We start from the raw sequence: 17362 nt of genomic DNA, 5'->3' as shown, positions 1-17362 counted from the left end.
CCTGGGGATAAGTACCCCGGGCCCCCTTTTTTAAAAGGGCCCCCCGGGCCACTGCAGATTGGATCTCTGTTCTGCCCTGCGCTCCCGGGAGCCGGCGCCACATGCAGCGGCAGGGTAGCGATTGCTGTCCCTGGCGGCTCTGGCTCCCGGCTCCACTGCACTGAAAAGGCTGGCGCCATGGCTGCATGCAGGGAGTCAGTGCCTGTAAAGGGAAGGACAGCTGAGCGATGGCTGCAGGGAAGAAGGAGGATGGTGCATGGAGCCTGGAGGCAGCAGCCAGCACCCAGTCTCAGCCAGTTCTCCAAGGCTATCTGTGGTTGTGCAGCCTGCCAGCAGCAAAGCACATAAAAACGAAAGGCTGGCTGTATTATGTACTGGGTTTTAATATATATATATATATATATATATATATATATAACATCCAAAGTTAGACCCTAGCACTCCGGTATTATGTTTCACCTGCTCAGGTGCCTTCCCATCAGACCGATGTCTGTTGCATATATTCCCAGGATTCGGGCGGCACTCAGAGACTTTCAAAACTCAAATTAAATAGTGAACAAGCCCCGTAGGGCTGCTTTAATGTGACGTTTCGGGGCAAAGATCCCCTTCCTCAGACAATCAGAACAAACCACAAACAGTGCAACATATAGGTACCAATAAACAGTGTCTTACCCTCCTTCTTCCAGTGTGTCTCCAGGCACACGTGGACGCCGTTCTGCAGCGGCGCTTCCGGCCGCGGGTCCCCCCGGCGCACCGGAAGTGACGTCACCCGTTCGGCCCCAGTCGCCATGGCAACACAACTCCCCCTGTCAGCGTGTCCCGCGGCACACATGGAAGCCGTCCTGTAGTGGCTCTTCCGGTCGCGGGTTCCTCGGCACTAGGAATGACGTCACCTGTCCGGCCACGGTTACCATGGTAACACCCTGTTAACTAAAACAGTGTATAATCAAAAACAGTTCAACTATCACTCGTACAAATAAAGTTCCAACCAGTGCGTTATACATCAGGCAAATAAATAAAAGTATTAAATCTAATATACATACATTAGCAATCCAAGTCTTTACAAAGTTAATAAAAATCACTTCTATAGGTGCAAAATCCTGTGAAAAAAGGTTCATTCAATGTATCAATTTAAATTAAAAAACAGTGATGATAAAGTGCTCAGCATATATCTAAAAAAAGCACAAATCTTCAATTTTACTCTTACACTGGGGAAAATTGGACATTCTACAAGGTTTTACTGCCCTCTAGTGTAAAACAAGCAAAACTGACCTATGAATCCAAATGGGACATAATTACCTCTTAAACCTTGTACTGGACTATAAAAAATGCGCTAGGCCAAGAGACTCATTGAGACCTTTTGGGGACAAACAGTCAAGGCGGAAAATCCACCGAGACTCTAATTGTAACAATTTTTTGCCCCTATCATCCCCCCCCCCCCCCCCCGTCGTGATGGGGGTATGTGATCTATTGCCTTATATCTTAAACTTGACAGGTTATGTTTAAATTGTACAAAGTGCCGTGCCTCCGGTTGTTCACTTGTTCCTGCCGCTATTGCACTTCTGATGGCAGATCTGTGCTGGGTGAGCCTAACCTTCAATTGGCACTCAGTCTTTCCGACATAATAAAGGCCACAAGGGCAAACTATCACGTAAATCACAAATCTGCTCGTACATGTGAGAGGCCAATTAATTTTAAATCTTTTCCCAGTATGTGGATGGGGTATCGTATCTCCTCTTAGTAAAAATGAACAGGTCGTACAACCCAGACATTTATGGCAGCCGTTCTTACAGCTGAGAATTTTTTTTGTAGTTGTCGGAGTCAGAAAACCCGTGACATCAGTCCTGACTAAAAGATCCTTTAAATTTCTACCACGTGAGAAACTTGGTCTTAGTCTAGTTTTGTTAAAACACTTCAAATCTGGATCCGTGCTGACCATCTGCCATAGTTTTTTTGCCTGTTGTGAGGTGCGTGGGATTTGTGTATTATACTCATTTACCCAAGTAACTACCTCCATTTCTGTTGTTTTTTTATTACACCTAGAATCTATTGGTTGTTGATTAGCCACCCATACGGCTCTCTCTCTGGCTTTTCTCAAATCCTTTGCCACATAGCCCTTTTGTTACGCACGCCAGTGCTAACAGGAGTATACCGGTGTATGAACAGAGAGGGAAGCGAAGCAAACGAACTCACAGACAGTATAACATAACATACACAGGAGGTGATGGAATAACTAATAAACACAAAGTGAACGGAGAAGCCCAAAGGCTCAGGAATTGGGTGTCTCCCTAGTGTCAGGAATGCTCAGATGGAATAGAGCGGACAATGAAGCGATGTGTAGTGATTTAACATGTGGAGCACCTGAAATGATGTTGCTAAGAGCAACAGAAAAAACCCCAAAGGGTTACCAACGGGTGTGGGAATAAACTCCTTGGTCAGAGATAGAAATATAGACACAAGGAGAGTATCCACAATCCTAACCCCCACTTGCAGGGCACAGGTTCAGCTTACTGCCACTAAACTGACACCTGGACGCCCTGCACAGTGAGGGAGGATTAAGCAAGCAGGTCTGAGAGTACAGCCGCAAACCTGCTGGGTTCACAGAATAGCAAAAGAACCCCAGCAGGTCAAACAACTGACTCCAGTCTTACTGCTAGGTCCGGATTGGCAGAATGAAGTACCGAATCCCAAAGCCTATTCGCAGTAAGCAACAAGTAAATACAAAGTCACACAGTACTAGCTAACTCTCTGGAACTGACTAACAAACAAAGATTCAGCAGCATTTGCCTAGCCTGAGAGGATGGTTTATATAGCAGGTGCTGTCCACGCCCCACTCAGACCTCACAGACTGTGAGCACAAAACCAGCGCCGGATTCCCTGCCGTGCACAGAGCCTGTAACCACTACACAGTAAAAACCCGGACCGGAGTATCAGCTGCGCTCAGGTTACTTCGCTAACACTTGCCTCCCGGTTGCCATGGCGACGTGGCAGCACAGAGCAGGAGATCCTAACAGTACCCCACCTCTGACGAGGGGTCAAAGAACCCCTACCACCGGGTTTATCGGGGAACTGCGAGAAGAAAGAGCATATCAGTCTGGGGGCATGAAGATCACAACTGCGCACCCACGACCGCTCCTCTGGGCCATACCCCTTCCAGTGCACCAAAAATGACAGCCGACCCCGAACCATCTTGGAGTCAAGAACCCTTTCAACCACAAACTCCCCCTGACCCCATATCAGAAGAGGAGAAGGTCTTCCACTGGAAGAAGGATTACTAACCGCCAGTTTTAAAAGGGAACAATGAAATGTTTTATTGATACCCAATGAACGGGGCAGATCTAACTGAAATGCCACCGGATTGATAACCCTGGTGATCTTATAAGGGCCAATGAACCGGGGGCCAAACTTATGAGATGGCTGTCTCAACTTCAAATTCTTGGTGGACAACCAGACGAAGTCTCCTAATTTGAAGCTGCAGGGTCTTCTCCGCTTATCAAAAACCCTTTTGGTCACTAATGACACAGACACAAGGGCTTTCTTCACTTTCCTCCAAATACCCCTAAGGACCCAAAAAACAGAGGAACCACCAGACGTGGAATCCAGGGGGTCAAAAGAATTGGCCTTAGGATGATGCCCATACACACAAAGGAAGGGAGATATCCCTGTAACAGAGTGAGCCGCGTTGTTATAGGCAAACTCCGCCATGGACAGATGAGCAACCCAGTCAGTATGACACTTGGAGACATAACACCTGAGGAACTGCTCCAAGGACTGGTTCACCCTCTCAGTCTGCCCATTAGACTGTGGATGGTAGCCTGACGACAAGCTCACAGAAATCGGGAGATCAGAACAAAATGCCCTCCAGAATTTGGCCACAAACTGGGATCCACGGTCAGAGACCACATCAAGTGGCAACCCGTGGAGGCGCACAACATGCTGCATAAATAACTCAGACAGGCGTCTGGCCGATGGCAACCCAACCAGTGGAACTTAATGCGCCATCTTCGAAAACCTGTCAACGACAACCCAAATGGCTGTCATCCCCGAGGATTTGGGCAAGTCCACCACAAAATCCATGGAAATGTGGGTCCATGGCTTAGACGGAATAGAGAGTGGATGTAATGGGCTGACAGGAACCCCTCTAGGAGTTTTATTTCGGGCACAAACGTCACATGCCCGAACCCACTGATCCACATCCCTAGCCACTGAGGGCCACCACACCGCCCTAGACAGCAACTCCCGAGTTCTGGCAATACCCGGATGCCCTGCCGACCTCTTGGCATGGAATTCCAGGAACACTCGCTGTCTTAACCTAGGAGGCACAAACAAGAGACCTACCGGAAGGTCTGGAGGAGCCTGCTCCTGTGCTCTAAGGACTAATGATAAGAGGTCCTGGGTAATGCCCACTTTAATACATGATGGGGATACAATGGGCAATGGCTCCTCATGGTCTCTTGAACTGGAGCAAAACTCCGCGAGAGCGCATCAGCCTTGATGTTTTTTGACCCAGGGCGATATGTTATCAAACAATTAAAGCGAGCAAAAAACAAAGCCCATCGTGCCTGCCTGGCATTGAGCCGCTTCGCTGACTCTAAATATGCTAGATTCTTATGGTCGGTGAGAATTGAGACCACAAACTTGGCCCACTCAAGCCAGTGTCTCCACTCCCCGAGTGCATCCTTTATAACCAACAATTCCCGGTTACCCACATCATAATTCATCTCGGCAGACGAAAATTTACGGGAAAAGTAAGCACAGGGATGAAGGCGATTATCAGACACCCCCATCTGAGAGAGCACTGCCCCAATACCTATCTCAGAGGCATCCACTTCTACCACAAAAGGACGCTCTGGATCTGGGTGTCGCAGCACCTTGGCCGAGACAAATGCCCTTTTGAGACGGGCAAAGGCCGCTTTGGCCTCACAAGACCAGTGAGCAACATCCGCCCCTTTCTTAGTGAGTGCCACCAAGGGGGCCACTATAGACGAAAATCCAGCGATAAACCGTCTATAAAAATTTGCAAAGCCCAGAAAACGCTGAAGCGCCTTCAAACTAGTGGGCTGCACCCAATCCAGGACTGCCTGTACCTTAGAACCCTCCATTTGGAAAAGTTCTGAGGAGATAATATACCCTAGAAATGCGATTTGCTGGACTTCAAACTCGCACTTCTCCAGCTTCGCCCCAAGCTGGTGGTCTCTGAGTTTCTGGAGGACTAAGCATACATGCTTCCGATGTTCCTCCAGGGAATGAGAGAAGATTAGAATGTCATCTAGATAAACAACTAAGAATCTATCCAAATATTCCCTGAGCACATCGTTCATGAATTCCTGGAAGACTGCCGGGGCATTAGAGAGCCCAAAAGGCATCACCAAATATTCATAATGCCCTGAGTGGGTATTAAAGGCAGTCTTCCATTCATCCCCCTCTCTTATTCGGATTAGATTGTAAGCACCGCATAGGTCAATCTTAGAAAAAATGGTGGCAGTACGAAGCTGGTCAAACAAAACCGAAATGAGAGGCAGTGGGTACGAGTTTTTAATCGTGATACGGTTCAATTCCCTGAAGTCGATGCAGGGTCGCAACGAACCGTCCTTTTTACCCACGAAAAAGAACCCCGACCCCACTGGGGACTGTGAGGGTCTGATAAATCCCTTAGCCAAGTTCTCCTGAATGTACTCTGCCATAGCCTGAGTCTCAGGACGTGACAGGGAGTATAACCTGCTCTTGGGAAGCTTAGCATCCGGCAACAAATCAATGGCACAGTCATAGGGGCGATGGGGAGGTAGTACCTCTGCAACTTTTTGGGAGAACACATCCGCAAAATCTGCATAACATCCTGGCAATCCTGGCAAACTTAGCTGCGAGAGCCTGACTGGAAGGCTCAAGCAACTCCTGAAACAATCACTACCCCAACTAAGAATCTCCCCAGAGACCCAGTCAAATTGAGGGTTATGGGCCCTTAACCAGGGTAACCCCAAAACCAATGGGGCAAAAGAACAGACAGTCACATAAAAAGACAATTTTTCAGAGTTTGGCTCCAATAAACAAAGGAATTTGGCTGGTGCAGGAGGTAATTTTACCCTGGGACAATGGTTCCCCGTTTAACCCACAGATCTCAATCTCTGATGCCAAAGGTACTGAGGGAACAGAGTGTTCCAGGGCGAATTGACGGTCCATGAAAACCCCATCGGCCTTACTGTCAACAAAGGCCTCAGTCTTGACAGTTTGACCGAGGATCTCCAAAGTCACCGGAATGAGAAAAGTCTTTTTAGGAAATTCTGACTTCTGGCCTGACAGGATATTTCCCATCATCCTCAGGCCCTGAAGTTTTCCGTTTTTTCTGGGCATGATACTACAACATGACCTTAATTCCCACAGTACAAACACAAACCCTGCTGTCTCCTCCGCGTCTTCTCACGCGAGGAGAGGCGGGTAGCCCCAAGCTGCATAGGCTCCTCGGAATATTCCTCAGAGTCTGAGGTTCCCTTGGGAAAAAAGGAAACTGCGGTCTCCCTTTCAAGCCTACGCTCTCTCAGCCGTCTATCCACCCGGATGGATAACTGCATGAGCTGATCTAAACTATCAGGCGAGGGATATTGTACCAGTTGGTCCTTTATCTGGTCAGAAAGGCCCCTTCGGTACTGGTTTCTCAGGGCTGGGTCATTACACTTGGTATCATGAGCCAACCTCCGAAACTCCGTACTATAAACCTCAGCTGGCCGTCGCCCTTGCTTAAGAACCGTAATCTGAGCCTCGGCTGAAGCCATCTTGTCATGGTCATCATACAAAATGCCCAGTGCCGTAAAAAAAGCATCAACACTTTTAAGCGACGGACAGTCAGGCTGTAACCCATATGCCCAGACCTGTGGGTCTCCTTGTAGCAAGAAAATCACCATGCCCACCCGCTGAATCTCCGACCCAGAAGACTGGGGCCTAAGCCTGAAATATAGCTTACAGCTCTCCTTGAAACAAAAGAACTGCGAGCGATCTCCAGAAAAACGATCCGGGAGATTTACTTTCGGCTCCTTAACCCCTGAACTTGCCGCTGCTGCTGCGGGAGCTCCGCTAGCGGCCTGCGGGGTGTTCATTTTAATGGACATCTCATTAAATTGTCGAGTCAGGACCTGCACCTGATCGACCACCTGTTGCAAAGTATTTTGAGGGGTATGCTCCATATTCCCACAAAATTTCAACAGGAGTAGGGCTGCTGAATATGTTACGCACACCAGTGCTAACAGGAGTATACCGGTGTATGAACAGAGAGGGAAGCAAAGCAAACGAACTCACAGACAGTATAACATAACATACACAGGAGGTGATGGAATAACTAATAAACACAAAGTGAACGGAGAAGCCCAAAGGCTCAGGAATTGGGTGTCTCCCTAGTGTCAGGAATGCTCAGATGGAATAGAGCGGACAATGAAGCGATGTGTTGTGATTTAACATGTGGAGCACCTGAAATGATGTTGCTAAGAGCAACAGAAAAAACCCCAAAGGGTTACCAACGGATGTGGGAATAAACTCCTTGGTCAGAGATAGAAATATAGACACAAGGAGAGTATCCACAATCCTAACCCCCACTTGCAGGGCACAGGTTCAGCTTTCTGCCACTAAACTGACACCTGGACGCCCTGCACAGTGAGGGAGGATTAAGCAAGCAGGTCTGAGAGTACAGCCGCAAACCTGCTGGGTTCACAGAATAGCAAAAGAACCCCAGCAGGTCAAACAACTGACTCCAGTCTTACTGCTAGGTCCGGATTGGCAGAATGAAGTACCGAATCCCAAAGCCTATTCGCAGTAAGCAACAAGTAAATACAAAGTCACACAGTACTAGCTAACTCTCTGGAACTGACTAACAAACAAAGATTCAGCAGCATTTGCCTAGCCTGAGAGGATGGTTTATATAGCAGGTGCTGTCCACGCCCCACTCAGACCTCACAGACTGTGAGCACAAAACCAGCGCCGGATTCCCTGCCGTGCACAGAGCCTGTAACCACTACACAGTAAAAACCCGGACCGGAGTATCAGCTGCGCTCAGGTTACTTCGCTAACACTTGCCTCCCGGTTGCCATGGCGACGTGGCAGCACAGAGCAGGAGATCCTAACACCTTTTCTCGAAATTTTTGTTCCATAGAATCCAATTGAATCAATGCCGTCACCTGGTCACTATTGGCTCTGCATACCCGCAAAAATTGCAAGCACGGGAGCCCCCGAGTGGTAGATTTGGGGTGAAAGCTGTGGGCATGTAAAATAGTATTACGGTCAGTAGGTTTTGTGTATAAAGATGTCACAATCTGATTATTCCTAATCTGTATATAAATATCGAAAAAGCAAATGGCCTGAACACTACTGGTCATAGTAAACTTAATCGGATTAGTCAAAGTGTTTTGGTTCTCTATAATAGAGGTCAAAATAGAAATGTCATCCTCCCAAAAAATCAAGAGGTCATCTATGTATCGATAGTAGATGAACAAGGCCTCTGCAATATTATGCTCCTCAAAGAAAATACTTTTCTCCGTCTCCCACATATAGCAATTTGCGAAAGACGGGGTCACCGAGGACCCCATTGCACAGCCCGTGATCTGTTTATAAAACACCCCGTTAAACATAAAATAGTTGTGTTCTAGAGTAAACAGAAGTGTTAAAAACAAATCTATATCAGGTCCTTTATAAAGTGCATTACCAAAAATCAATTTACGTACCGCCTCGACACGAGCCTTGTGCGGAATACACGTGTATAGGCTGGTGACATCAAGGGTCACCAGCGTCACACCTTCCGGTACCTCCTGTATTTGTGCATATTTTTTCAATAAAGTGCTAGAGTCCTTAAGGTGCGTAAAGGTATTTTGAACACATGGCTGCAACCATGTGTTCAAAATACCTCTTTCGCAAATTGCTATATGTGGGAGACGGAGAAAAGTATTTTCTTTGAGGAGCATAATATTGCAGAGGCCTTGTTCATCTACTATCGATACATAGATGACCTCTTGATTTTTTGGCAGGATGACATTTCTATTTTGACCTCTATTATAGAGAAACAAAACACTTCGACTAATCCAATTAAGTTTACTATGACCAGTAGTGTTCAGGCCATTTGCTTTTTCGATATTTATATACAGATTAGGAATAATCAGATTGTGACATCTTTATACACAAAACCTACTGACCGTAATACTATTTTACATGCCCACAGCTTTCACCCCAAATCTACCACTCGGGGGCTCCCGTGCTCGCAATTTTTGCGGGTATGCAGAGCCAATGGTGACCAGGTGACGGCATTGATTCAATTGGATTCTATGAAACAAAAATTTCGAGAAAGGGGCTATGTGGCAAAGGATTTGAGAAAAGCCAGAGAGAGAGCCATATGGGTGGCTAATCGACAACCAACAGATTGTAGGTGTAATAAAAAAACAACAGAAACGGAGGTAGTTGCTTGGGTAAATGAGTATAATACACAAAGCCCACGCACCTCACAACAGGCAAAAAAACTATGGCAGATGGTCAGCACGGATCCAGATTTGAAGTGTTTTAATAAAACTAGACTAAGACCAAGTTTCTCACGTGGTAGAAATTTAAAGGATCTTTTAGTCAGGACTGATGTCACGGGTTTTCTGACTCCGACAACAACAACAAAAAATCTCAGCTGTAAGAACGGCTGCCATAAATGTCTGGGTTGTACGACCTGTTCATTTTTACTAAGAGGAGATACGATACCCCATCCACATACTGGGAAATGATTTAAAATTAATTGGCCTCTCACATGTACGAGCAGATTTGTGATTTACGTGATAGTTTGCCCTAGTGGCCTTTATTATGTCGGAAAGACTGAGTGCCAATTGAAGGTTAGGCTCACCCAGCACAGATCTGCCATCAGAAATGCAATAGCGGCAGGAACAAGCGAACAACCGGAGGCATGGCACTTTGTACAATTTAAACATAACCTGTCAAGTTTAAGATATAAGGCAATAGATCACATACCCCCATCACGACGGGGGGGTGATAGGGGCAAAATATTGTTACAATTAGAGTCTCGGTGGATTTTCCGCCTTGACTGTTTGTCCCCAAAAGGTCTCAATGAGTCTCTTGGCCTAGCACATTTTTTATAGTCCAGTACAAGGTTTAAGAGGTAATTATGTCCCATTTGGATTCACAGGTCAATTTTGCTTGTTTTACACTAGAGGGCAGTAAAACCTTGTAGAATGTCCAATTTTCCCCAGTGTAAGAGTAAAATTGAAGATTTGTGCTTTTTTTAGATATATGCTGAGCACTTTATCATCACTGTTTTTTTATTTAAATTGATACATTGAATGAACCTTTTTTCACAGGATTTTGCACCTATAGAAGTGATTTTTATTAACTTTGTAAAGACTTGGATTGCTAATGTATGTATATTAGATTTAATACTTTTATTTATTTGCCTGATGTATAATGCACTGGTTGGCACTTTATTTGTACGAGTGATAGTTGAACTGTTTTTGATTATACACTGTTTTAGTTAACAGGGTGTTACCATGGTAACCATGGCCGGACAGGTGACGTCATTCCTAGTGCCGAGGAACCCACGACCGGAAGAGCCACTACAGGACGGCTTCCATGTGTGCCGGGGGACACGCTGACAGGGGGAGTTGTGTTGCCATGGCGACTGGGGCCGAACGGGTGACGTCACTTCCGGTGCGCCGGGGGGACCCGCGGCCGGAAGCGCCGCTGCAGAACGGCGTCCACGTGTGCCTGGAGGCACACTGGAAGAAGGAGGGTAAGACACTGTTTATTGGTACCTATATATTGCACTGTTTGTGGTTTGTTCTGATTGTCTGAGGAAGGGGATCTTTGCCCCGAAACGTCACATTAAAGCAGCCCTGCGGGGCTTGTTCACTATTTCATTTGAGTTTTGAAAGTCTCTAAGTGCCGCCCAAATCCTGGGAATATATATATATATATATATATATATATGTATATATATATATATATATATATATATATGTGTGTGCGTGTATGTATATATATATATATATATATATATATATATATATATGGGTGTGTATATATGTGTATATATAAATATTTATATATATATATATATATATATGTATAGATCCAAAAAAGAACGGCACTGGAGACAGCAATATGCAGAAAATTTTCTGCATATTGCTGTCTCCAGTGCCGTTCTTTTTTGGATCTATCTGAATACTTTGTCCTGGCACGGAGCAAGTTGTGGATAGAGCTGAGGAGTGCCGACTGCTTTGCAAGTATATGTATGTATAGATATATTTATCATAGGCGTGTGCACGGGGGGTGTCTGGTGCGCACAGGCACCCCCTAATGTCCGGCACCCCCCTCACACACGCCTGTAGCTGACTGATTGCCGAGCATGCAGTTATATTCCTGACTGTGACTGCACTATACGCCGGCCCACGCTCTACGCCCGCCAGCACAGACAACCCGCTCTCTACGGCCATCCGCCCGCACCGACTTCCCACATACAGAGACCTCCCGCACTCTACGGCCGCGTGCTACAGCCACCCACACCCGCTCTCTACACCCGCGCCCATCATCCACCCGACCCTTCTCTCTCTACACTCGCCCGCTATGCCCGGTCAGCAGGCCCGGCGACAGACATGCCGCTGCAGGGGCAGTAGAGGGTACATTTGTCAGCAGCACCTGCTACCGGAACCCACATGTGAAAAGGACTGCACCCACAAGTAATGTATAATGTGTATTATATAATGTATTTGGAGGGGCACTATGTGTCACATGATGTGTTTGGGGGGCACTGTGTATTATATAATGTGTTTGTGGGATACTATGGGGTCTATTCAGGCCGGGCCGCAGCCGCTCATTCGCACGTGGCGTAATGTGAATTTTGGCTCATACCGTGTGATGTAATGTAAATTTTGGTTCATACCGTGTGGCGAAATGTGGATTTTATCTCATAAAGCATGGCGTAATGTAAACTTTGGTTCCTACCGTGTGGTGTAATGTGATTTGCGGCTCATACAGTGTGGCGTAATGTGGATTGCGGCTCATACAGTGTGGCATAATGTGATTTTTATCTCCTGGTGTGTGGCGCAATGTAAATTTTGGCTCATACTGTGTGGGATAATGTAAATTTTGGCTCATACCGTGTGGCGTAATGTAAATTTCGGCTCAAACCGTGTGACGTAATGTGAATATTATCTCTTGCTCTGTGGCAGAATGTAAATTTTGGCTCATGCAGTGTGGCATAATGTAAAGTTTATCTCATACTGTGTGGCGTAATGTAAATTTTGGCTCATACCATGTGACGTAATGTCAATTTTGGCTCATACCATCTGACGTAATGTGAATTTTGGCTTATACCATGTAGCGTAATGTGAATTTCGTCTCATATCATGTGATGAAATGTTCATTTTGACTCATACTGTGTGGTGTAATGTGAATTTTGCACCAAGGCCCACCACTCTCTAGTTCCGCCACTAGGTCAAGGATAGGTTGGGGAAGTGTAAGTAACGATAGGATGAAGCAGCAGCTAGGACTCAGGGTTATGCCTAAGCGTACCGGTCAGTGGTCACACCATTATGTTTCATTTTATTTCTCTGAAGTGTATTATATGTACTTGTATTATTAGGAATTAGGGAGAAATTAGATTACGCAATGTGATTTGTTTTTGTGTAAAATATTAAATACAGGTTGAGTAACCCATATCCAAATATTCCGAAATACGGAATTTTTTGAGTGAAAGTGAGATAGTGAAACCTTTGTTTTCTGATGATTCAATGTTTAATACACAAAGTTATTAAAAATATTGTATTAAATGACCTTCAGGCTGTGTGTATAATCTGTATATGAAACATAAATGAATTGTGTAAATGTATACACACTTTGTTTAATGCACAAAGTTATAGAAAATATTGGCTAAAATGACCTTCAGGCTGTGTGTATAAGGTGTATATGAAACATAAATGCATTCTGTGCTTAGATTTAGATCCCATCACCATGATATCTCATTATGGTATGCAATTATTCCAAAATACGGAAAAATCCGATATCCAAAATACTTCTGGTCCCGAGCATTTTGGATAAGGGATACTCAACTTGTCATAATAAATATTCCATTTAAGATGTATTAGTCTGAAATATTCTTTCAAATTTACAACCTAATTGTAATTTCTTTGTAGTGATTGAAGACGCTATGATTTTCATTTTAAATCTTAGGGACCCCCTGTCTTAAGTACCCCAGGCCCCCCGAAGCCTTAATCCAGCTCTGCTGGTGCCCATTGGCATAACAAATGCCCCAGGCATTTGCCTAGTTTGCCTATGCCTAGGGTCGGCTCTGATTGCGCACCAACATGAATTAGGCCTACTGTGCAGATCTCTCTGTAGATCAGATAAACGCTCTCATCTAATGAGCTATTTTTTAGCTACTTTCTTCAATGGAATCGGGAGATCAGGCATCTCAAATTTTAAATCAGCTCATATGATGCGATATCCCGATCAGACTTTGTAAAGAACGTTTGAAGCCGGTTATCCATCCTGATTACAGTACATACCTATTGGGTAAGGCAAAATCGGGTGATCAGTCTGATACTTGTAAAGGTGTGTACCCAGCTTACCTGTAATGCTATTCATAAGTTTTTTTTATGTGAGAATGGGGTAAATACTACTACACAATCTTTGCATCATGGATAGAATGTAGATATCCTATATGTGTGACTGCTAGTTGATCTGTAGCTTGCATTTCATTTATATTGAAAATTTTATATCTCTTTAAAGGGAAGCAGTCGAGCGTGACCTCATATTTCTAGGCTTACTGATCCTAGAAAACAGACTTAAACCAGAGACAAATGCGGTATTGCAGGAGCTCAACGAAGCCAACATTAGAACTGTGATGGTGACAGGTACTGTATATATTTATTCATATATTTACTGTAATTGATAATAAGAACTGTAGTTTTAGACTGGTAGGTGTTAGAATTCAATACATGTTAGAAATCTGAACAATTGTATAACTCTACAAGTTAATTTAATGATGACCAATCATTATTACTAGAGATGTGCGCCAACCCCTGTAGTTTGGTTTAAATTTGTCGTTGGATTTTGGTTTCGCCAAAATTGCCCTCACGTGTTTTGGTTTTGGATATGTATTTTTTTTTTAATTGATAAAAACTGGTAAAATCACAAAAGATGGTCTTATTTGTGTTCCTATAGTATTATTAACCTCAATAACATTCATTTCCAGTAATTTCCAGTCAATTTTGACCACAACACAGCTCATAATATTTTGTTAACCAATGACCAAAGGCTGCATCGAGCTGGCTGATTACTAAGCGTCAGAACAGCTGAACAAAAACACAGCAATTTATAGTACATCTATAGCACATCTTTTCTCTGACGTCCTAGTGGATGCTGGGAACTCCGTAAGGACCATGGGGAATAGCGGCTCCGCAGGAGACAGGGCACATCTAAAGAAAGCTTTAGGATCACCTGGTGTGCACTGGCCCCTCCCCCTATGACCCTCCTCCAAGCCTCAGTTAGATTTTCTGTGCCCGACGAGAAGGGTGCACACTAGGGGCTCTCCTGAGCTCTTTGTGAAAGTTTTAGTTTAGGTTTATTATTTTCAGTGAGACCTGCTGGCAACAGGCTCACTGCATCGAGGGACTAAGGGGAGAAGAAGCGAACTCACCTGCGTGCAGAGTGGATTGGGCTTCTTAGGCTACTGGACATTAGCTCCAGAGGGACGATCACAGGTTCAGCCTGGATGGGTCACCGGAGCCGCGCCGCCGGCCCCCTTACAGAGCCAGAAGAGCGAAGAGGTCCGGAAAATTCGGCGGCAGAAGACTTTCCTGTCTTCAGATAAAGGTAGGCGCACAGCACCGCAGCTGTGCGCCATTGCTCTCAGCACACTTCACACTCCGGTCACTGAGGGTGCAGGGCGCTGGGGGGGGCAGCGCCCTGAGACGCAATAAATCGATAGAAAACCTTTTATGGCTAAAATAAATGCATCACATATAACTCCTGGGCTATATGGATGCATTTAACCCCTGCCAAAACATACAAGAAAACGGATGATAAGGACGCAGAGAAAGGGGCGGAGCCTATCTCCTCAGCACACTGGCGCCATTTTCCCTCACAGCTCAGTTGGAGGGAAGCTCCCTGGCTCTCCCCTGCAGTCACTACACTACAGAAAGGGGTTAAAAAAGAGAGGGGGGCACAAATTAGGCGCAGTATAAACAATACAGCAGCTATAAAGGTAAAAACACTTATATAAGGTTATCCCTGTATATATATAGCGCTCTGGTGTGTGCTGGCAAACTCTCCCTCTGTCTCCCCAAAGGGCTAGTGGGGTCCTGTCCTCTATCAGAGCATTCCCTGTGTGTGTGCTGTGTGTCGGTACGTTTGTGTCGACATGTATGAGGAGAAAAATGATGAGGAGACGGAGTAGAGTGTCTGTAATAGTGTTGTCACCCCCTGGGGGGTCGACACCTGAGTGGATGTACTGTTGAAATTGCGTGACAGTGTCAGCTTTGTATAAAAGACAGTGGTTGACATGAGACAGCCGGCTACTCAGCTTGTGCATGTCCAGACGTCTCATACAGGGGCTCTAAAGCGCCCGTTACCTCAGATACAGACGCCGACACGGATACTGACTCCTGTGTCGACGGTGAAGAGACAACCGTGATTTCCAATAGGGCCACACATTGCATGATTGAGGCAATGGAAAAAGTTTACACTCTTCTGATAATATAAATACCACCAAAAAAAAAGGGGTATTATGTTTGGTGAGGAAAAACTTCCTGTAGTTTTCCTGAATCTGAGAAATAAAATGAGGTGTGTGATGATGCGTGGGTTTCCCCCCGATAACAATTGATAATTTCTAAAAAGTTATTGGCAGTATACCTTTTCCCGCCAGAGGTTAGGGTGAGTTGGGAAACACCCCCTAGGGGGGATAAGGCGCTCACACGCTTGTAAGAACAAGGGCTCTACCCTCTCTGGAGATGGCCGCCCTTAGGGATCCTGCTGATAGAAAGCAGGAGGGTATCCTAAAATGTATTTACACACATACTGGTGTTATACTGCGACCAGCAATCGCCTCAGCCTGGATGTGCAGTGCTGGGTTGGCGTGGTCGGATTCCCTGACTGGAAATTTGATATCCTAGATAAGGACAGTATATTATTGCCTATAGAGCAATTAAAAGATGCATTTCTATATATGCATGATGCACAGCGGAATATTTGCCGACTGGCATCAAGTATAAGTGCGTTGTCCAATTATACCAGTAAAGTGGTCAGGTGATGCGGATTCCAAACGGCATTTGGAAGTATTGCCTTAAAAAAGGTCGCCTTCTCAAAATAAGACGCCGTATTATCAGGCGCAGTCCTGGTTGGCAAGCGGACAAAAGGGTTCCTCTTTTCTGCTCGTGACAGAGGGAGAGGAAAATGGCTGCAGAGATCAGCCAGTTCCCAGGAACAGAAACCCTTTTCCGCCTCTGCCAAGCTCTCAGTATGACGCTAGGGCTTTACAAGTTCAGGCACGGTGGGGGCCCGTTCTCAATGAATTTCAGTGCGCAGTGGGCTCACTCGCAAGTAGACCCCTGGATCCTTCAGGTAATATTTCAGGGGTACAAATTGGAATTCGAGACGTATTCCCCTCGCCGTTTCCAAAAGTCTGTTTTACCGACGTCTCCCGCTGACAGGGAGGCAGTTTTGGAAGCCATTCACAAGCTGTATTCCCAGCAGGTGATAATTAAGGTACCCCTCCTGCAACAGGGAACGGGGTATTATTCCACACTATTGTGGTACCGAAGCCAGACGGCTCGGTGAGACCGATTTTAAAATCTAAAATCTAAAATCTTTGAACACTTACATACAGAGGTTCAAATTCAAAATTGAGTCACTCAGAGCAGTGATTGCAAACCTGGAAGAAGGGGACTACATGATGTCTCGGGACATCAAGGATGCTTACCTTCATGTCAAAATTTACCCTTCTCAAGGTGGTTTCAGCGTTCACCTGAACCAAACCTATTGTGGTGCCTGCGGCTACTAGGGACTTGGAGGACTCCAAGTTGCTAGACGTTGTCAGGACCCGGAAAATATATGTTTCCAGGACGGCTGGAGTCAGGAAATCTGACTCGCTGTTTATCCTCTATGCACCCAACTAGCTGGGTGCTCCTGCTTCTAAGCAGACTATTGCTCGTTGGATTTGTAGTACAATTCAGCTTGCACATTCTGTGGCAGGCCTGCCACAGCCAAAAATCTGTAAATGCCCACTCCACAAGGAAGGTGGGCTCATCTTGGGCAGCTGCCCGAGGGGTCTCGGCTTTACAACTTTGCCGAGCAGTTACTTGGTCAGGAGCAAATACGTTTGTAAAATTCTACAAATTTGATA

The 17362-nt window shown here is 45.5% G+C and overlaps 1 protein-coding gene across 1 annotated transcript in view; it reads left to right on the top strand.

Moving 5' to 3' along the window:
* Positions 1–17362, top strand: part of LOC134909503 (probable cation-transporting ATPase 13A4) — a 309055-nt gene that overhangs the window by 155354 nt on the left and 136339 nt on the right. Inside the window, exon 18 of the mRNA XM_063916438.1 lies at positions 13750–13874. Within this exon, the coding sequence (XP_063772508.1) occupies positions 13750–13874 (125 nt within the window). The remainder of the gene's footprint in view (positions 1–13749; positions 13875–17362) is intronic.

The sequence above is a fragment of the Pseudophryne corroboree genome, chromosome 4, assembly GCF_028390025.1.
Source record: "Pseudophryne corroboree isolate aPseCor3 chromosome 4, aPseCor3.hap2, whole genome shotgun sequence".
Taxonomy (NCBI): Eukaryota; Metazoa; Chordata; class Amphibia; order Anura; family Myobatrachidae; genus Pseudophryne; species Pseudophryne corroboree.
Note: the sequence above shows the minus strand (reverse complement) of the source record. Positions and strands in the feature narration are given on the sequence as shown.